The sequence below is a fragment of the Lycium ferocissimum genome, chromosome 2 (genome assembly GCF_029784015.1).
Source record: "Lycium ferocissimum isolate CSIRO_LF1 chromosome 2, AGI_CSIRO_Lferr_CH_V1, whole genome shotgun sequence".
Taxonomy (NCBI): domain Eukaryota; kingdom Viridiplantae; phylum Streptophyta; class Magnoliopsida; order Solanales; family Solanaceae; genus Lycium; species Lycium ferocissimum.
Genome location: NC_081343.1, coordinates 42,406,358 through 42,424,855, shown reverse-complemented (window position 1 = coordinate 42,424,855; position 18,498 = coordinate 42,406,358). Strand labels below are relative to the sequence as shown.

The 18,498-nt window shown below is 35.7% G+C and overlaps 2 protein-coding genes across 2 annotated transcripts; one reads left to right on the top strand and one right to left on the bottom strand.

Moving 5' to 3' along the window:
- The first annotated feature begins 2,199 nt into the window (after positions 1 to 2,199).
- LOC132038288 (protein NUCLEAR FUSION DEFECTIVE 4-like) lies at positions 2,200 to 6,912 on the top strand. The gene is made up of 3 exons (XM_059428975.1): positions 2,200 to 2,807; positions 4,554 to 5,488; positions 6,077 to 6,912. The coding sequence occupies exons 1-3, from the start codon at positions 2,472 to 2,474 to the stop codon at positions 6,582 to 6,584; spliced, it is 1,779 nt and encodes a 592-aa protein (XP_059284958.1). The 5' UTR covers positions 2,200 to 2,471; the 3' UTR covers positions 6,585 to 6,912.
- Positions 6,913 to 7,030: 118 nt separating this feature from the next.
- On the bottom strand, positions 7,031 to 15,587 carry LOC132038296 (mitochondrial import receptor subunit TOM20). Its single transcript, XM_059428983.1, has 6 exons — positions 15,393 to 15,587; positions 14,997 to 15,075; positions 14,306 to 14,475; positions 14,176 to 14,223; positions 7,748 to 7,834; positions 7,031 to 7,392 (listed from the first exon to the last, which is right to left on the bottom strand). Exons 1-6 carry the CDS (start codon positions 15,486 to 15,488, stop codon positions 7,258 to 7,260), a joined length of 615 nt encoding a protein of 204 aa, XP_059284966.1. The 5' UTR covers positions 15,489 to 15,587; the 3' UTR covers positions 7,031 to 7,257.
- Positions 15,588 to 18,498: the final 2,911 nt, after the last annotated feature.

Sequence of the window (18,498 nt, the reverse complement as noted above, 5' to 3'; positions counted from 1 at the left end):
CACCCGACATTTTTTTTATAGAGAATTTCGACAAGCTTATCCAGTCCAGCTAAGCTGATGAATTCTGAAAACTGGTCTAAATATAACAAGCAAACAAAACCTAAAATTCGTGCAGATTGTTCCATACCACATCTTCTTTATTCAGGTAAGAGCCAACGACACTCAACATTATATTAGAACTAAAATTATTATGTAAATTATCATTTATAATATTTAAGCATTAATGATTGTTTTATTACAACAAATAGTTTACTAATTTTCTTGATACTTAGTTAAATTTAAGTGGTCGATCTTTTCATTATAAAAAATAGTTTAATAACTTTATACAATAAAATGAAAGTTGAGTGACCATATATGAAGTGGACCTTACTGTCAATGAACACAAAAAGTGCGAATGTGGATTAAATGTCAAAATAATAGCACACGAACCATTAACTACGTGTAACTTAATGGATGAGTTGGCTTTAAATGTATAATAAAATTATATGTACAGTAGTTGATTATTTATTTATTTTTTATGCTTTAGAGTCGTGTCTTAATAGTTTTCTAACCATTTAACTAATGAAATTGACGCAACAATTGAAAAACAGTATTATTTGAAAAAATTGAAAACGACGTGTATATATAGGAACGTATTACCCTACACGTAAGAACTGGGCAACATGTCATTGTACATTTTAGACTAAGATATAATTGGTGTGGAAATGAACTAGTGGAAGAGATTAGATCCACGAAAAACAAACAAAAGCAGCAAAAGCCACACTTGGTGTGACGACGTCGACACCATTATAGCCATCTCCATCACACATTGAAAGCATGATAAACGTCAGTGCTCTGTGCTTTGTTTTTTTCCATCAATTTGAGTGACCCTTCTGTCGCTATCTCATGTCCCTAAGGGGCGGTTTGGTTTGGATTGTAGGGGATATAATGTTTAATTTCTACGTAGAAACTAATATAATTAATACAATGTTAGACTGTTTCTTTTTATTTTCCTCGAAAATATAATATCTTGTGTAAGTTACATAAAATATCTTGCGTAAGTTATGTGAAATTTATATTATTTTATGCGAGATATATAGAATATGGGATAAGAATGTAGGTATTAGATAGTACATGGATTAAAATGCTAAAATGGCCAAACTAATGCTCATAAGAGTAAGAAATTTTGTTTTATGTCAAAAGTAAACAAAACTATACATTATATACTAAAATATGTAATATGTCAAAATAAATATTTAATGAACAATAAGCTCGACATTATTTTACCTGCATAACTAATTCTTACGTTATCAATACCTCCCTAACTTGTCTTCTAACCAAACTACCCTAATTGCTTCTGGACAGTGATCCGAACTTGAGAGTGTGTGTGTGTGTGTATATATATATATATATATATATATAATATATATATATATATATATATATATATATATATATATATATATATACTCTCTCCTTTACTTTTAATTATCCACTATTCTAAAAATATATTTTACTTTTACTTGTACATTTAAGATATCAAGAAAAGATAATTTATTTTTTCCTTTTTACCCATATATTAATTACTCACTTCAAATTATTTTTAAAATCCAATAAAAATACGCACCAATTAATATGTATATTAAGTAAATTATGCATTTCATTTACTATTTCTTAAACAACGTGAAAAATTTAAAATGGATAAATAAAAGTGAACGGATGGAGTATAATAGAGAGAAAACATCAAATAACCTCGTTTAGTTTGTAGTCATTCATACTCCTATAATTATCAAACTATTTTGTATTTGTCTTAATTTTACTAAAGAAAAATATGTGAATTGGACGTGTCAGAATATGTCTTTGACTCAAATGACAAGGGTATATGAAATGACACTTACTACCATGTATAGTAAAATCAAAATATTTTATTTAGTAGAAGGTATAAATTTTATGTTTTTTATCATTTAATATTTAAATTCAAGTATAAAAAATATAAAGTAACGATGTGTTATGTCTTATATCATTTACCCCTATATAATCCTACGATGAGAGAAGGGGGTGAATCATTTTAGAGCAACATAAAGTTGTTACTTGTTAGCCACTATACTAACATCCAGGTAAGTTGTTTACCTCACATGTTTTATATGTAACTTTTTTCTGAACCCTGCATAAATACTCCCATGCTTTATGCACGAGTCTACCTTTTTTTTTCTTTTACTGATCGCTTTTCTTTTACCTTTTTCATTTAAAAAGAAACCGCAATCATGAAAAAAACATCATCAATAGTATACAGTATATCTTCTGCCCAACCTTAATACTCTGCTCTGCTATTATCAAAAAGAATAAGAGGAGGAGAAGAGAGTACTCAACGTAACGTATCCCACTCCCCACAACAAAGACAGTTCCATTCATTCACTTCATTCATAACCAAGAATTGAACTTCAAGAAAATCTAAAGCTCTTAATTGTCACGATTCCATCCAATTATACACGATGGTTCATTTGAAAGAAAGACTCAATTTCTTCTTGAACAGCAGATGGCTCGTTTTTGTTGCTGCAATGTGGATTCAAACTTGTGCTGGCATTGGATACCTTTTCGGCAGCATTTCTCCAATAATTAAAAGTTCTTTGAATTATAATCAGAAGCAGGTTGCTCGATTGGGTGTGGCTAAGGACTTGGGTGATAGTGTTGGATTCTTGGCTGGTACTTTGTGTGAAATCTTGCCTTTATGGGCTGCCCTTCTTGTTGGTGCTATTCAGAATTTTATTGGGTATGGCTGGGTTTGGCTTATTGTCACTGGCAGAACTTCACCTTTGCCATTATGGGTTGTGAGTACTCTTCTACTTCAGAGCTTTCAAGTTTGTCTTTATGATTTTTGTGTTAAATTGTGTGATTGTCTCATCTGAGTCGCTTAGATTAGATAGACACACAGACATGGTGTCAGATCAGACAAAGGTTCTGAGATCAATCTCATGATATGCATTAAATTTAATAGAAAATCCGGGGTTATAAAATGTTTGTCAATATAAAACTAATTTTAAAATAAATTTATCAGTTAACTCTCTCTTATTCAATTTACTTCATCCGAAAAAATCTTTTAACCAAAAAGCCATGAGATGGTCACAAGTTTCTTTGAAAAGGATCTCTTTGTCCACTGATTTCATTTATACCTTTTTTCTATCCAGTTGGATGTTGCAAAGATTCCATGTTTTTGATAATGGAAGTCAATTGTGGTCTACCTTGTATGATATGCATTAAATTAACAGGGTTGTCGGTAAATCAGGGATTATTAAATCAAACTTTTTGCTTTGTCAAACTCATAAAACTAATTTTAAACTCAAAAGTTTTTCTGTGTGGCCCTCTTGCATTTAGTAAGTGTATTTGCTTTTGCATCAGTTAAATATGTTCTACTTATTCAATTTACTTCATCTGAAAAAATCTTGCATTACCAAAAAGCCATGAGCTGAGGCGGCCTTGAAGAACATGTTTCTGTGCGTAGATGCAGTTCAAGAATTCTGCTTTTCTTTTTTCTGTTTTTTATTCTTGTCTGATATTTCTATTTTTAGGAAGTTTGTAAATGTAAAAATGAAGTTGCGATACTATATTTGGCAGCTTATAACCTGTCAAGCTTGCCTTATCATTTCGTCTGATGGTCAGAATTTGATAGATACCCCGAACAGCAAATTTTAAAACAAGCATTTATTTATGGTACCGCCTTTCAATGTGCAATTACTGAAGGAAAGAAGTGCATTTGTCTCTGAACAGATAGAGACAAAACTGCTCTTCTGTCCTGGTTTTATCCTTCTCCCAGTGTGCCTGCTCAATAACTGTGCTTATTGTACTTCTTTGACAGCATGCATGTGACAACTGACATATCAACAATCTCCTCAAAATGCTTAATGTAAATTGCATCTGGATGTCCTCATTTCCAATAGGATTTATCAATAACTTCTAGTAATTTTACTTTTATTTTATATAATATGGGTTTGAGGTGAGCTTAAGTGGAGCGACATAGTTAATGAGAAGTCATATAACCAGTGGCGAATCCAGGATTTTCACTCAGGGAGTCCGAAAAAATTAACAAAAGCTAAATATAAAAAAATAATGTTGTCTCTGGGAATCAAACCTTGGACACTAGAGTGAATTTTGAACACCCTGGACCACTTGAGCTACATTTTGCATTTGTTTAGGGTATTTAAAACTTATATATGTATATAAATACAAAAAATATACCATATATACAATTTAGTTTTTTGCCGAAGGCGTTCGGGTGACACCCTCAAGCCCACATAAATCCGCCCCCGCATACAACCCACCCTGCTTGCTTGGGATTGGAGCATAGTACCAAATATTTTTCAGTTTGCATTGGGATATCTGTAGAATCAATACTCGTCGTGCTCCTCTCAGATGTTGATCAAAGTCCCTTATTTGCTTACCATCATCATAATGACTAATGAGTAATGTCTTATCCATGACATATATCAGCATAACTAATTGATGTCTACTAGAGCGCAAATAATCATGGATTCCTAGTTTTTTTAACAGCTAACCTAATTGTAGCCATTTCTCTGCAGATGTGCATTCTTATATTTGTAGGAACGAATGGTGAGACCTACTTTAACACAGCAGCTTTAGTCTCTTGTGTGCAAAATTTCCCCAAAAGCCGTGGTCCTGTGGTTGGGATTCTTAAAGGATTTGCTGGCTTAAGTGGTGCTATTTTAACTCAGATATATGCAGTAATCCATTCCCCGGATCACGCTTCACTTATATTTATGATTGCCGTTGGACCAGCAATGGTGATTATTGCTCTCATGTTTCTAATCAGGCCTGTTGGAGGCCACAGACAAGTCAGGCCTTCTGATGGGCTAAGTTTTTCATTTATTTACAGCATATGCCTCCTTTTGGCTTCTTACTTGATGGGAGTTATGCTTGTTGAAGACTTTATTGATGTTAGCCACAATGTTATCGTAATCTTCACAGCTATTCTATTTAGCCTCTTGATAATCCCGATTGTGATCCCGATCTCCTTGAGTTCCACTCAGGAGCTGAGAGTACCAGAAGAAGAGGCACTTCTATCTGAGTCACGGAAACAAGATCCTGGCAAATCTGAACACGACGATGGTCAAGAAATTATATTTAGTGAGGTTGAAGAGGAGAAGCCGAAGGATGTAGACTTGCTTCCGGCTTTAGAAAGGCAGAAAAGAATCGCTCAACTACAAGTGAGACTAGCCCAAGCGGCTGCAGAAGGAGCAGTGAGGATCAAAAGAAAACGAGGTCCCCGTAGGGGGGAGGACTTTACTTTAGTGCAAGCTTTAATAAAGGCAGATTTTTGGCTTATGTTTTTCTCGTTGCTTTTGGGTTCTGGATCTGGTTTAACTGTCATTGACAACTTGGGTCAGATGAGCCAATCTTTAGGATATGAAAACACACATGTTTTTGTTTCCTTGATCAGCATATGGAATTTCCTTGGCCGTATTGGGGGTGGATACTTTTCTGAAATAATTGTCAGGTACATGAAATTCACTTCCTATACATCAATGCTATTAACTTATCTTCAAGTAAAGGCTGAATACATCGATTGCTCCTTAAACTTATCATTATATTTCATTTAAATACTAGGACTACGGCTTGTTCCAATTAAGCCCCTGAACACATGATAAAATATTCTTATTAGACACTTTTGGCTCAAATTTTGGAAACGCTTATGTACGTGATCTCAAGTGTTCATTACGTAGATAAGTTAACCACTTAAAATACCTCCTTTAATTATCAATATTAGCCTCAATAAGCTGTAAAATCGCATGTATGTTCGGCTAGTTCGAATAATTAAAGGAGGTGACATATTTAATATTGTTAATTTATCTACGTGATTGGCGTTTGAGAACATGTTGCAAAACATGTTGCAGAATTTTTTTCAAAATTGAGTCAGAAGTGTCTAATAGGAACACTTTATTACGTGCTCAATTCAAACAATTCGTAATTCGATAGTCTAAATGAGATATACTGACAACTTCTATGGGTTGTCGATGTATTCAGCCTTAAGTAAATCTTACAATGCTAAGAAATTTCTCACACATGACACAACCTTGTCAAACAGGGATAATGCATATCCAAGACATACAGCAATGGCTGTTGCCCAGGTCATAATGGCCTTCGGTCATTTTATCTTTGCTATGGGTTGGCCTGGAGCGATGTACATTGGCACTCTTTTGGTTGGACTTGGTTATGGGGCTCATTGGGCGATTGTGCCAGCGGCTGCTTCAGAATTGTTTGGCTTAAGGAATTTTGGAGCTTTGTACAATTTCCTCACTCTTGCAAACCCAGCTGGTTCATTAGTATTCTCAGGTCTTATTGCTAGTAGTATATATGACATGGAAGCTGAAAAGCAAGCTCAACAGCGCCATCCTGGACAGTTGAATTTGGCGTCGGTTTTGACAAGTTTTCTTAACACGGATGAACCTCTGAAATGTGAAGGTGCCATTTGCTTCTTCTTGACTTCTTTGATAATGTCAGGACTATGTATTATTGCAGCTATTCTAAGCATGATCCTGGTGTACCGTACAAAGACTGTGTACGCTAATATGTACGGAAAGTCTCGTACATAATTTATCCTCGAGGGATGGAAATTTAAGCATCCTAAGGAAAGACACCTTCAGCCAATTCACATTTCCAATGTCATTATAATGTGAAACTGCAAACCATCAACAGAACACCTCCAGCTGAGAGCAAACGACGAAGAAGACAATAAGCCTAATTTTGCTGTTGCAGAAGTAGTCCATGGTTGAGTGAAACAATATTTGTGTTGCAAGTGATTTCTGTATATTTGTATTTTCTCAATCTTGAAATTGTTAAATTTTGGTTGTGGATCACCATTAGTTGATTGAAACAGTGTTGATATATTCTTTGTTAATGGTAAATCCTTTTTCAGCAAGAGATTGTGGTCCAGTGACACTGGCCACTCGATAATTTCTGAACAAGTTTTTGATGGCAGCAAGCCAGCAACTACAGGAGTGACATCTAACTAAACGCCATAACCAAGAAAGTAGATTAATTTGCAGAAAATTGTAATGAATTAAAACTGTAGGTCAAAGCCAAACTACATGAAAAATATCAAGGGATGAAAAATAAAAAGAAAAACAATCTTATTTTGATCTATTACACCAGAAAAAAGTCTGAATTTTCAGTAACTAATTAAATGACAGAGGCATGAATACCTAGCGCCCTGTTTACGCAAAGGAAAAACTCTAGTAGAGTATTAGTAAAGCTGCATTATCGCTTTTATTGTGGAGGGGGGGGTGGCGGTGGAGGCATATTAGATTTTGCAAATCCCACCCATGCAACAATACCAACGGCAAGTATTACCCATCCAAAAATGTCATACTTGAGATCACTGCTCTTCTTCTTTTTTGAACTCTGCAATGCAAGAGCAGACACATAGTTGGTGAATAAGCAACAATGATTCCAAAGATTGAAAATGAATCTGATGAAACCAGCAGATTCTCCTAGAGCTTCAACACCAAGTCTTAAGAGGTCTTTTAACTTTCAAATTATTCACCAGGGTAAAGTTTAACGTAACACTTAAAGGCATTCAAGATCAAAGAGGAAAAAATAGTCACTGAAAGGAAAGAGAGCACGACTTAATTCTGAATAACAATTGAAAAAGGAAAAAAGATCAAGACACATTAATCAGTAGGATTATACTCGACATAGAAGATAAGATATTGCAACTATCAACAGATAGGGTGAGAACTAAAGACTAAAGAGGTACCTTTGTGCTTGTCGATGTAGAAGGTTCTGGTGCCATAGCTTGTGGAATGTTACCGTGTCTGTGGATTTCCTCGTGCAATTCTGGAGCCTAAATAAAATGTAGGAGAACATAAATCGAGAGTCCCAACCAAAACACGAGACATTTCATGGGTACAAATACCACAAATTCAACAAAAAATAAATAAACAAAACAATCATCAATTTCCCCAAGCTGCCACCACCTAGTCAGGACATTTCTCAAGCTTGTTTGCTCCGACAAATCAGCAGAATCTGACACTCAGCCGTTCATTACCAAAGACAAAATGCAACTCAATCTAATTATTCTCTAAATTTCTTAGCATGATATAAGAATGAAACAGCAAATATAGGAAAACCGGGTCAGACTAAAAGATGTTCTCATTACTATGTCCAATAAATATGACGATAAAAGCATATTAAACTTCATTACATTAATTTCCATACACCTTATAATAAACCAACATTTCTACGGTCACATAATCTTATACGCAAAGCAACCCCCACCCCCCAGCCCCTCGGAGGATTGATTAGCCATTGGAAAACATCCCATCCAGCCTTTGGCTTGTGCTTTCCAATTCAGTCTTCCAAGGGTTTGGGGAATATACCAGTAGGGGAGAGAAAGGAGAGAAAGACGGAGGATTCAACAGAGACCACAAATAAAGTCAAAAGATCAAAAGGATGTTAACATGAGATCTATATCATAGAAGCGTTTTCAGTGTTACCATTCATCAAAACGTTCTCCGCTCGGGTCCATAATGCCTTCCATATAGCTTACAATAATAAACATATTAAGATGCCTGGAAAGAGGAATTCCGCTGAAACCTTAAAAAATCTTTAATATAGTAAATATTGAATGTTATCCGTATAAAGAAATTTTTCAACCGAGGAACAAAACAAGATCATTTCGTTCCATTTACAGTAAGCTAGAATTAAATGTTCAGGTCAATTAGAAGGTGTAGAAATAGCTAGAATTAAATGCAGGAAGTAGGGAAAACATCTAGTAATATATTTAACTTGAAAATATTCATAGAATAGGGAAAAACTTTTGCTTGCAACCTTAGCGAATCTCGGATATAGTAAATGTTGAATGCTGTTGTTGACTCCCACATCGGTCGTGCAAGGGTTGATTGGTCTCTTTATATGGTTTTGCGCAACACTTGTCTCTTGAGCTAGCTTTTGGGGTTTAGTTAGGCTCAAAGTCCATTTTCTTATTATGGTATCAGAGTCAGGCCTATCCCAATTCTTTGTTTATCTGATGCCAGGCCCATGTTATATTGTCACGCTTCAAATGTGGCGTTGAGTCCCACATCCGTTATGGGAGGATTGATTGGCCTCTTTATACGATCTTGGGCAACCCTCACCTCTAGAGCTAGCTTTAGCCTTTAGAGATTGGGTTAGGCTCAAGGTCTATTTTTTTAATCACATCCAGACGCTTGTGAGATCCACTTCTTCACCAGTGAAACCTAACCTAGCCATCTAAACACCCCGGAGGATTGACAAGGCGTACTGCTATTTTTCGAATAGGAGATACCCATCCTAGTCACTATGGGCGTATTAGCCCAATTGACACATCTGAAGGAATCAATGTTGGACTTATTGGATCCTTAGCAATTCATGCAAGGATTGGCCATTACGTATCTCTAAAGAGCCATTTTATGAAATTTCTAAGAGGTCAACCGGGGTACAGATGCTTTATTTATCACCGGGTAGAGATGAACACTATAGGGTAGCGGCAAGAAATTCTTTAGCATCAAATCAGATATTCAGGAAGAACAAGTTGTTCCTGCTACCCTAATAAACTCCGACAAATCCTTCCTTTTGAGAAATCTCACACCCCATAATTATGTGAATAGCAAGAGAATAATATAAATACAGATGTAGTGAAAGAATTTGCAAATTTGAAACTCTCCTTTTGTCTGCTAAATAGGTAAATCTTGAGCTATATTGTCTCTTGGTAGTGTGGCGATTTGTGGATCTTTGCTTCAGTTTTCATTCCAGTTCTTTTTTAATTTCCTTGCTTACTTTAAGGCCTTAAATTTTATTTTCTTAGCTGTTGCTACTTCGGTGAATCCTAGCAATGTAAAAGGAAGAAACTGAAGAGGACATTAGAAAAAACCTTCAGTTACACAATTAGTGATGAGCAATCTGATGCACTTACTAACATGATTTAGAATTTAGTTTAATACTTTAAGCGCGCTAACAAATATAGAACATATTTGTTTTTATACCAACGACGACGAATTAAGAAAAATATTATTCGAACATGTTAATACTTATATAACATGATTCGGAGGTACATAGACGGCGTATAAATATTTAATAATGTTCAAATGGGAGATGGAATTAGAAAAAGAAAGAACAGAAAATGGACCCGGTGTGAAGCCCAAAACATCAACTGAAGGCCCATTATAGCCCCCGGACATATGCCATTTTTGTGGTCATTGAATGGGGTTAAGGATCAACCCCATTATTTTATTATTAGGAACAAGTTTGGTCTTATACAAATCTTTCATTGTCTGAAAAAAATTGACATTACATACCAAGACATTCTGTGATTCTTCTGGTGAGCTCTCAGCTCGGTTCAAAGAAAGATGAAAAAGTGGCAAATTATCTTTTCGAAGAAAACCCAAAGTAACTATTGACCAGTATTTTGTGTTAGTTGGATTTAGTTAACACTTAGATTAATACCGTTACACTTTTGGATTGGGCTAGATTTTAACAAGAACACCAAGTATCTCCAAAAATCCCTAAGTTGAAATTTTGGGTTTTCTTCAAAAAGGAAATTTGCCTATTTTCCATCTTTCTTTGAGCCGAGGGTCTATTGAAAACCGTCTCTCTACCTTCTCAATGTGGGGTAGAGGTTTGCATACACACTACCTTCTCCAGACCATCTGTGGGATTACACTGGTTTTGTTGTTGTTGTTACTGCTGCTTCAAAAAGGTAATTTATACACTTTCAAATGACAAGTATGAGTTACTTATGAGTATTTATGGCTATGAAAGGTATAATTTGAATTGGTTGGTGGTTGACGTGACCATAAACGCAAAGCCTTTGCTTGACATTAATGGAAGTTGTCAAGTTGGTGTACAAAATGATGAAGAGTACTTCTGGGTTTTTAATGGTGAATTTATATGGCTCAAATGAATGTATTAACGCCGTTGTTGGAATTATTCAAGGCGATTAAACAAGACATCCCTAAAATGGAGAAATATGGAATTTTCAAAAATGTAGCCTTAAGGGTAAAATACTTAGTTAGTTAAATCGATCTGGTTGTGAGACGTTCTTGATAGATATGAGTTCATTTATGTTGACTGATGTTGTTGGAATCATTTGAAACGGTTGGAGTGAATCTTAGCTTCATTAAAGCGACTTTGAGTTATATCGAGCTTCTAGCTTCTTGTGTGTCATGGCTTCTAATAACAACTTAAATGAGATTCCATGCACGTGCAGGACAAGTATACATTGTTTACCCTTTGGTTGGAATATTTGATAAAACTGTTGATGTGACTAGATCTTGAATCGTGTACAAAGTGTCTATTACTATTGTGCAAATTTTGTGTTAAGATGTGAGACACACATCCATTATATACTTCTCACGACTTTTTAGTTACAACTTTATCATATGCTTTGATTAACATTATTGTGCCTATTTCCCCTTGCTTTTCATTTAAAGTAACGACATGAGTTAATTAAATTGAAAAAATAGGAGTTCGACAAATATGCCATGAGTTGAGATAAATTGTATTGAGAAAATTATACGATGTCTATCCAATAGTGAGAGTAGATTGGACTTCTTGGATCCTTGATGCATCATAGAGAAACAAGATTTGGCTACAAGCCATGATTTTATAAATGAGATAAATATCTTCTTCTTTTTTTGCCTATCCGGTCAAAAGAGTAGATTGGATTTCTTGGATCCTTGATGCATTATCTGTAACCTATCTGTCGGAGAGAGTACGCTAGGCTTCAAGGGTGGTATCCCGACGTATTTCTTCACCTATGGTTGTGACTCTTGGGATATGGATATCAAAATTACGAACTAACATGAAGTTTGATGGTACGATCATAATAATACCATTACAGATTTGGGCTCATTTCGGGCATTGGGGGTAAATTTAAATGCTTCCATTTAATGCCATGATAAATTTAATCCCTTATTCATGTTATATCTTTCATGTACTCCTTATTTTTGATGTATATATAGTTTTTTTTATGAAATATTTTTTTTATGTATATATAGTTGTATAACTCTTGCCCCACTGCGAGTTATGGCTATGACGAATATTTGAATATCCATACACAAGCATCATTTATTTAATGGTGTCAGGTTTAGCAAACGGTCGGATGCAGAATGGTCAGCGTACGGGCTAGGACTCCAGCAACTCCATCCTTTTGGTGAGCCCACCTTTGTACTCGTGGGACCACTTTATTCCAATTGTATATTTTTGTATAGTGTGGGCTAGCCCCATAACTTTATTAATTCATTCATAGCGTCATAGAGGCTCCATAAAGGATTTGTATTTTCCTGTGGTTATGGGTACTCTCATGGCACCACAAATGACATTTCTACTTATGTCTAGTTTATGCTTTGATGCACTTTTATCGTCAATGAAGTTTTCTCATTTCTTTCATTTAGTAAGGAAATTAATTATATGAATTGAGTTACATGGATGGATACGAGTTGGGTATGTAATACATCATAATGGTTCGCACGGTGCGAGTTGATAAACACTGGTGCCAGCCACATCATAATCCATTTTGGGACATGACAATGTTGTTAGTGGTCTCTAAAGGAGTTAATACAGTTGGCAGCATAACATTATGTGGGATCCATATTCTTTCATATTACCCATAACTTTTTGCTTTGTAATCTTGTTTCTCCCACACTGACTAGATCCAGAAGTTAAAAGATCCACCTTGACAATTTTCTTTTTTTCCAAGAAAAAGATCCACCTAACATTTGATATCTAATCCCCTTTGAAGTACTATACATTCCTTTGGCAGTTCTTACCGGGCTTGCAAAAACGGCTCTCAACTCTCATTACATTCAGCGAACACTTTATAGTTAAAATCTATAAATCCACTGAATTCGAATATAAGGCTCCCTCAAGAAGTCTTGAGAAGACCGTTTCTTTTAAGCTATAAATTTCCTCACTCACACACGGTCTGATCCCTCCTTTCCCATTCAACATTTGAGTCAATACATGTAATCTCCTCGTCGACCACCATTTGATGCAGCCTTGCGAGTGCTTCAATACCTTCTCACAGATCCAAGGCATGCGGATAGTCTTCTCTTCAGCCCCCTCATTCGATCCCATTGCCTTTTGCGACTTAGATTTGGCCTCCTTCCCTGATTAACGATAATTTGTAAGTGGGTATATCATCACTTGAGGGGGTGCTCCTATCTCATGGAAGTCCAAATATCAATCTTTGCTTTCCCTTCCAGGCTGAGGCAGAATACAGGTCTTGTGTCGGATAGTGGCTGAATTAACCTGGCTCGTGCCTTTACACACAGATTTTGGAGTTCCACCTTCGCTCCCAGTAGCTCTCTTCTCCGATAGCCAAGCCACTATTCATATCACCAAAAACCGGTGTTCCATGAGCGAACTAAGCACGTGGACCTCGATTGCTACTTTATGTGCTAACTGTACGTAGCCCAACTCATTTCTTTGTCATTTCTTCCATCTATTGCTCAGATTGCTAATGGTTTTAAGAAGCCCCTTTCCAGCCCAAATTGTCCATCTACTTTGGGCAAGCTGGGGGTTGTTCCTCCACCCTCCATCTTGAGGGGGGTGTTGGAATATGATTCACATCATACACAAGCAGAAAAGGGAAGTGACGAAGTGAAGAAGAGGAGTAAGGCTCGAGTCTGAGATAGGAAATGAGACCATTTCTCAACCAAATCGAAGTGTTCTATTCAAAGCATAAGTAGAAAAGGGAAGTGACGAAGTAAAGAAGAGTAGGAAGACTTGATTCTAAGATAGGAAATGAGACCATTTCTCGACCAAATCGAATTGTTCTATTCAAAGCATTACAAAAGATCCTAGCCCTTGATCGGCCTTGCTAGAGATCTAATCTTGGCCCTTCGTTTCAATCAGAAATAAAGAAAGCTTCTGGAAACTTGAAGGTGTACATGGAAGACAAATAGAATACACAGCTGTATATACATTTCTTATTTTATTTTCTTTACAAGTTAGTTAGTTATTTAGGAATTAGCTAATTTAGAGCTTAACAAGTGTTCAGATCGAAAGGCTAGAGAATATTCTTTTATTTGTATAAATACATGTACAGACCTTGAAGGAAATACAAGAGAAAATTTCTGCATTCTTCATTCTCATTTCATAATTCTAACAAAGATGCAGAGCATTGAACATATCGAAAGTTAGTTAAAACAACAACAAAAGCTTCACCTTAGCAGTAACTTCCAAAGATTTGCGGTAAAGGTCATTTGATGGATCCTGCATTCAGAGCAACAAAAAGCTAAGCTAATCGCGACAGTAAGCACAAATACATTTGGAATGTCTGTTGTGAAATATATACCGCATCAACTGCCTGCTGAAAGCACTGAGTTGCTCTTTCAAAGTAAATCTTAGCCTCATCCATATCAGGAGTTAAAAATGCGTGAGATGTATGTGCATTCCCCAAACACCAAAGCGCATCATGCTTTTCGGGATTAACAGCTAACGCCTCCTCCAACTTTGAGGTTGCATCTGCCGAGTTAATTCCCCAACACATAAATTAAACAACAACAAATACACACTTAATCAGTTTCTAAAAGAAGAGAACTTCAAAAACTCAAAGAACCAAAACAGTTCTGTCTTTAAGCATGGGAATAGAGATCAATATTCACAAACAGTATACAACAGCAACTTTTGTATTTTTTTTGAAGAAAGACATTATCTTGCATAACATAAATATATAAGCCGCCATCAACCTCAACATTTGAACCCTGCCACAGACAAAAGCCTGACATTTTAGAGGAGTAGACCCATTATCCACCGAGTTTCGAACCATAGCCCCTCTCGATTTCACGGTACTCAAAGAAATATTCATAAACAGTATGTCAAATCAACTCTTTTTCCTCTTTTCGAAGAAAGACATTGTCTTGCAAAGAACAAAATTAACTAAGCCACCCACTTTCCTCTGCTAAGAAATTTTATTAACTGACGGAGATTGTCCTTAAAAATCCAATTTTTTAGCAAACTGTTTAATCAGGGCCCAAAGTACACACCAGAAATCATCTGTTTTGATTCAGGAACAGGTTGAAACTGTGATAATTCCAACAATGCACCTCCCCATCTCGTCAAGTTCTGCATTTATTATCATATCACAAACAATAAATTCACTTCAGTCAATAAAGCATCGAACTTCGAATACTCCTCCGTTTAAACCTATTTGACTAGGCACAGAGTTTCAGAAAGAAGCGAAAGACTTTTAAACTTGTGGTGTAAAATGAGTGACATATATTTTGTGTGCCTATAAAATCACTACATAAAGGTAAATTGTTTCCAAATATGAAAAATGAGTCATTTTTTTTGGCACGGAATAATAAGGAAATAGGTTCCAAACATCAAGCTGATGGAACACAAAATGATAGGTGAAGATAAAAAAAAGTAGATATACATACATCAGCATCAAGTGGATTCTGAGCATATGTAGTTTCTGCAGTCTTACGAGCGTGCTCAAAGAAAAGGAGTCGATCGAATTCGCTTTGCATCTCCATTGTTAAGGGCGTTTACTGTTTTTGTGTTTAGGGTTGTAGCTGGATCCTGTTTCTCAGCTGCCCTTTGTTTTTTGTTGAAAGTGGAACTAAAGTACACTCCTGTCTTTAAAATCTAACACTTGTACTATAACACTTGTGACACGTCATTGGTATGAGGTAATATTGTGGGCTTGAATACTGGGCTTTAACCGAGCGGAATGGAAACTGGAAGTCCATTCTGGATGGGCTGGCTGTAGAGCCGACCAGCCTTAGTGGGTGTTGCTTTGGAGGAAGAAAAACTTTTAAAAATGTTAGATGTGAATAAGGTTTATTTATTTGTTTAAATTGTTAAATATTAAAGAATAAAATGTGTTAAAACTTGTATACGTGATTGTTAATTTCATTTGAAGAGCGAAAGCCGTCATATTTCCTATAAAGATATCTAATTATAATGCAACATGAAAAAAATTGATGATGCGTCATGCGTCAATTTTAGTATTTTTTAGTGTATACATACATACTAAATTTACTAAAGGAGCTTGAGGTAAGTACAAGAATTTGTGCAATGAAATAACATATCTTCTTCAAATTGTCATAATGTTGATTAATGAGTATAATTTCATATATTTATATTTTATCCAAACAATATATATACATATACACACACACTTGCACTATTTGCATGCATACGAGCTTCAAAATATGAAGCGCGGGTGAGGTCAAATAAGAGCCCTAAAGTCAGAGTGCATGACTAGCTAATAATTTAAAGCCTTAAAATAGAGAAAATTTGATTCCAGAAAAACTTCTAACTTTGTTACGGCAGTTGTGATTTCCTTTCTATTCCTTAATTTTTATTTTTATGTATTTTTGTGTTAAAATTAATTAATTATTTTATTTATTTATTGCTTCAAGGGCCGGCCCAACCTCTTGAGGCCAGAGGTTTGACTGAGACTGGCTTAATAACCTCATGTTTGAATTGGGCTGGAAGTTCTTAGCCTAACCTCACTTATCTAGCGAGTTGGATTGGGCTAATATGTAATGACTTATTAAGCAACACGAATTGATAATCATTGTATTTGTTTGGTCTTGCTATTCGGGAAGATGGGTGGCTGTTATGAATCCTAATGCGTCACTTTTAAGCAGCCTTGCCAGTTGGTAGAAAGATTGACTCCCATGAGTAGATTCTCTGGTTCATCGCTTTCAAGCAATGGGAACCTAATAGGCCTCTCCCATCTTTTGGTCTGCCCCTATGCTGGCATGGGGAATTATTTGATTTGTCCCTTTGTTGGCATGTTTATAACCTTGAAAGACATAATGTAATATGAATAACAACATCACTATTGCTTTACACCGAATTATCATGAGTTACATTTAGTACTGAATATCAATTATTTTCCTAATTATTGCTTCAATCTAATTATTATTGTTATTAAGTAAATTCTTGCCTGGGGACACTCACTGAGTATCCAGTATTCAAGCATACCGTTCTTGTTTTTTTATGGTATGTTAGGTAAACGAAGAAGAGCAAATACAGGGAGAGCACGTGACGGAGAGTACTTGCTGCTTTCAAACTTTGCTGAGCCCACATGCTTGTTCGTGGGACTCCATTTATTCATTCTTTCATTTATATTATTTTTTGAACTGTATCCCGAATATAAAGTATTATTTCATTCTACTTAAAGACTCCATGGACATATGATGGAACTGTAAATGCGTATCATACTACACTTAAGATGACTTAATTGGTATGCAGAGTTGGAGAAATTATCATGCTTATTTTGATTATTAATCTAATTCACAGTATTTTATTTAGAATTGTCTTGATCTTGATAAGGGAAAACGTACAAAAACACCCTCAAACTTGTCTCGAATTACTAGTAACACACCTATAATTATGGGGGACCTACGACCCCTATGCTATTTTGGATTATAATATATAAACCCTTAAATTATGATGTGGCATAGCAAGTGTTCTCACTAGATGCGTGAAACATAAAAAATAAAAAAAATGAGGCCAGATTTACCTATGTAATTTGATAAATAGTTCATGTTTACTCTTAATAAGATTTTCTATCTAAACGCCCCCCGACCATTAACAAAGCTAGTGCAATTGCCCCCAACCCTAACGGACGGCCACTATGCCATCGACAAAATTTGCCACCTATGTTCCCAGTCACTATTTCCAATTAATTTTACACTAAATTAAATTGACCCGTCCAAAAATGAAACTCAACCCTTTACCCGCAAACACTATGTTCCTTGGTGATCCTCAATATAAAATATGGCTCCCTGCTTAAAATGGAAACCAATATCAACGAACATCCCTTTTTTTCCTCCAATAAACATTGCCCAGAGAAATCACGGCAGGTCTAAACCTTATGTACCTATAGGTGCTCCATCGACGGTCCCAACAAATTTTCACGATGCAGTAAAGAGTCTTCTCATCATAATCATAGCCAATTATCAACAAGGCATGTCCGGTTCCCACAAGACCCAAAACATCGTCGAGTCCTACTACAAACGTCGAACTAGCCACAAATGCTCCTAAGGCTCAATTAACGGATAGACCCAACAATGGGGTGCTGGTCCAATGTTCGTATGACACCCAACCATCAATTGAAATCTTTCGTGCTACTATAACACCAAATCGACAAAGGCATTGATAATTGTCACCGGTAAAGGCGTACTTTTCTCCGGTGTGAATCTCATTGTCCTTAACACGGTTCATGATCAACAAAATTAATAATTTAACTATCCATTGAAAAACAATCATAAAGATGCTGCTTAGAAAAAAGATTTGTTGCCAAAAACTTTAGAGTGAGGGCAGCTGATTAATTAGTGGCCCAAAGCCATATTTTTAAAAAAACCCTTTTTTTTCATACTTGTTATTAATAGCGCAGTGCTCTTAAAAGACATAATGCATGTAACTTTACATAGTAGTATTAGTTCAAGTTATAACATGTTAGCCATGTATTTACGATATATTACCTTTGACATTGTTGTAAGAGAAATTATTTACAAATATGAATAT

What these genes read in the sequence shown, in the direction of transcription:
- LOC132038288 (XM_059428975.1), top strand. Translation starts at nt 2,472, where the DNA reads ATGGTTCATTTGAAAGAAAGACTCAATTTCTTCTTGAACAGCAGATGG. An exon ending in CACCTTTGCCATTATGGGTT is followed by an intron (nt 2,808 to 4,553) that starts GTGAGTACTCTT and finishes ATTTCTCTGCAG; the next exon opens with ATGTGCATTCTTATATTTGT. An exon ending in TTTTCTGAAATAATTGTCAG is followed by an intron (nt 5,489 to 6,076) that starts GTACATGAAATT and finishes CTTGTCAAACAG; the next exon opens with GGATAATGCATATCCAAGAC.
- LOC132038296 (XM_059428983.1), bottom strand. Translation starts at nt 15,488, where the DNA reads ATGGAGATGCAAAGCGAATTCGATCGACTCCTTTTCTTTGAGCACGCT. An exon ending in TTCAGCAGGCAGTTGATGCG is followed by an intron (nt 14,224 to 14,305) that starts GTATATATTTCA and finishes CTCTGAATGCAG; the next exon opens with GATCCATCAAATGACCTTTA. An exon ending in CTACATCGACAAGCACAAAG is followed by an intron (nt 7,393 to 7,747) that starts GTACCTCTTTAG and finishes CTTGCATTGCAG; the next exon opens with AGTTCAAAAAAGAAGAAGAG.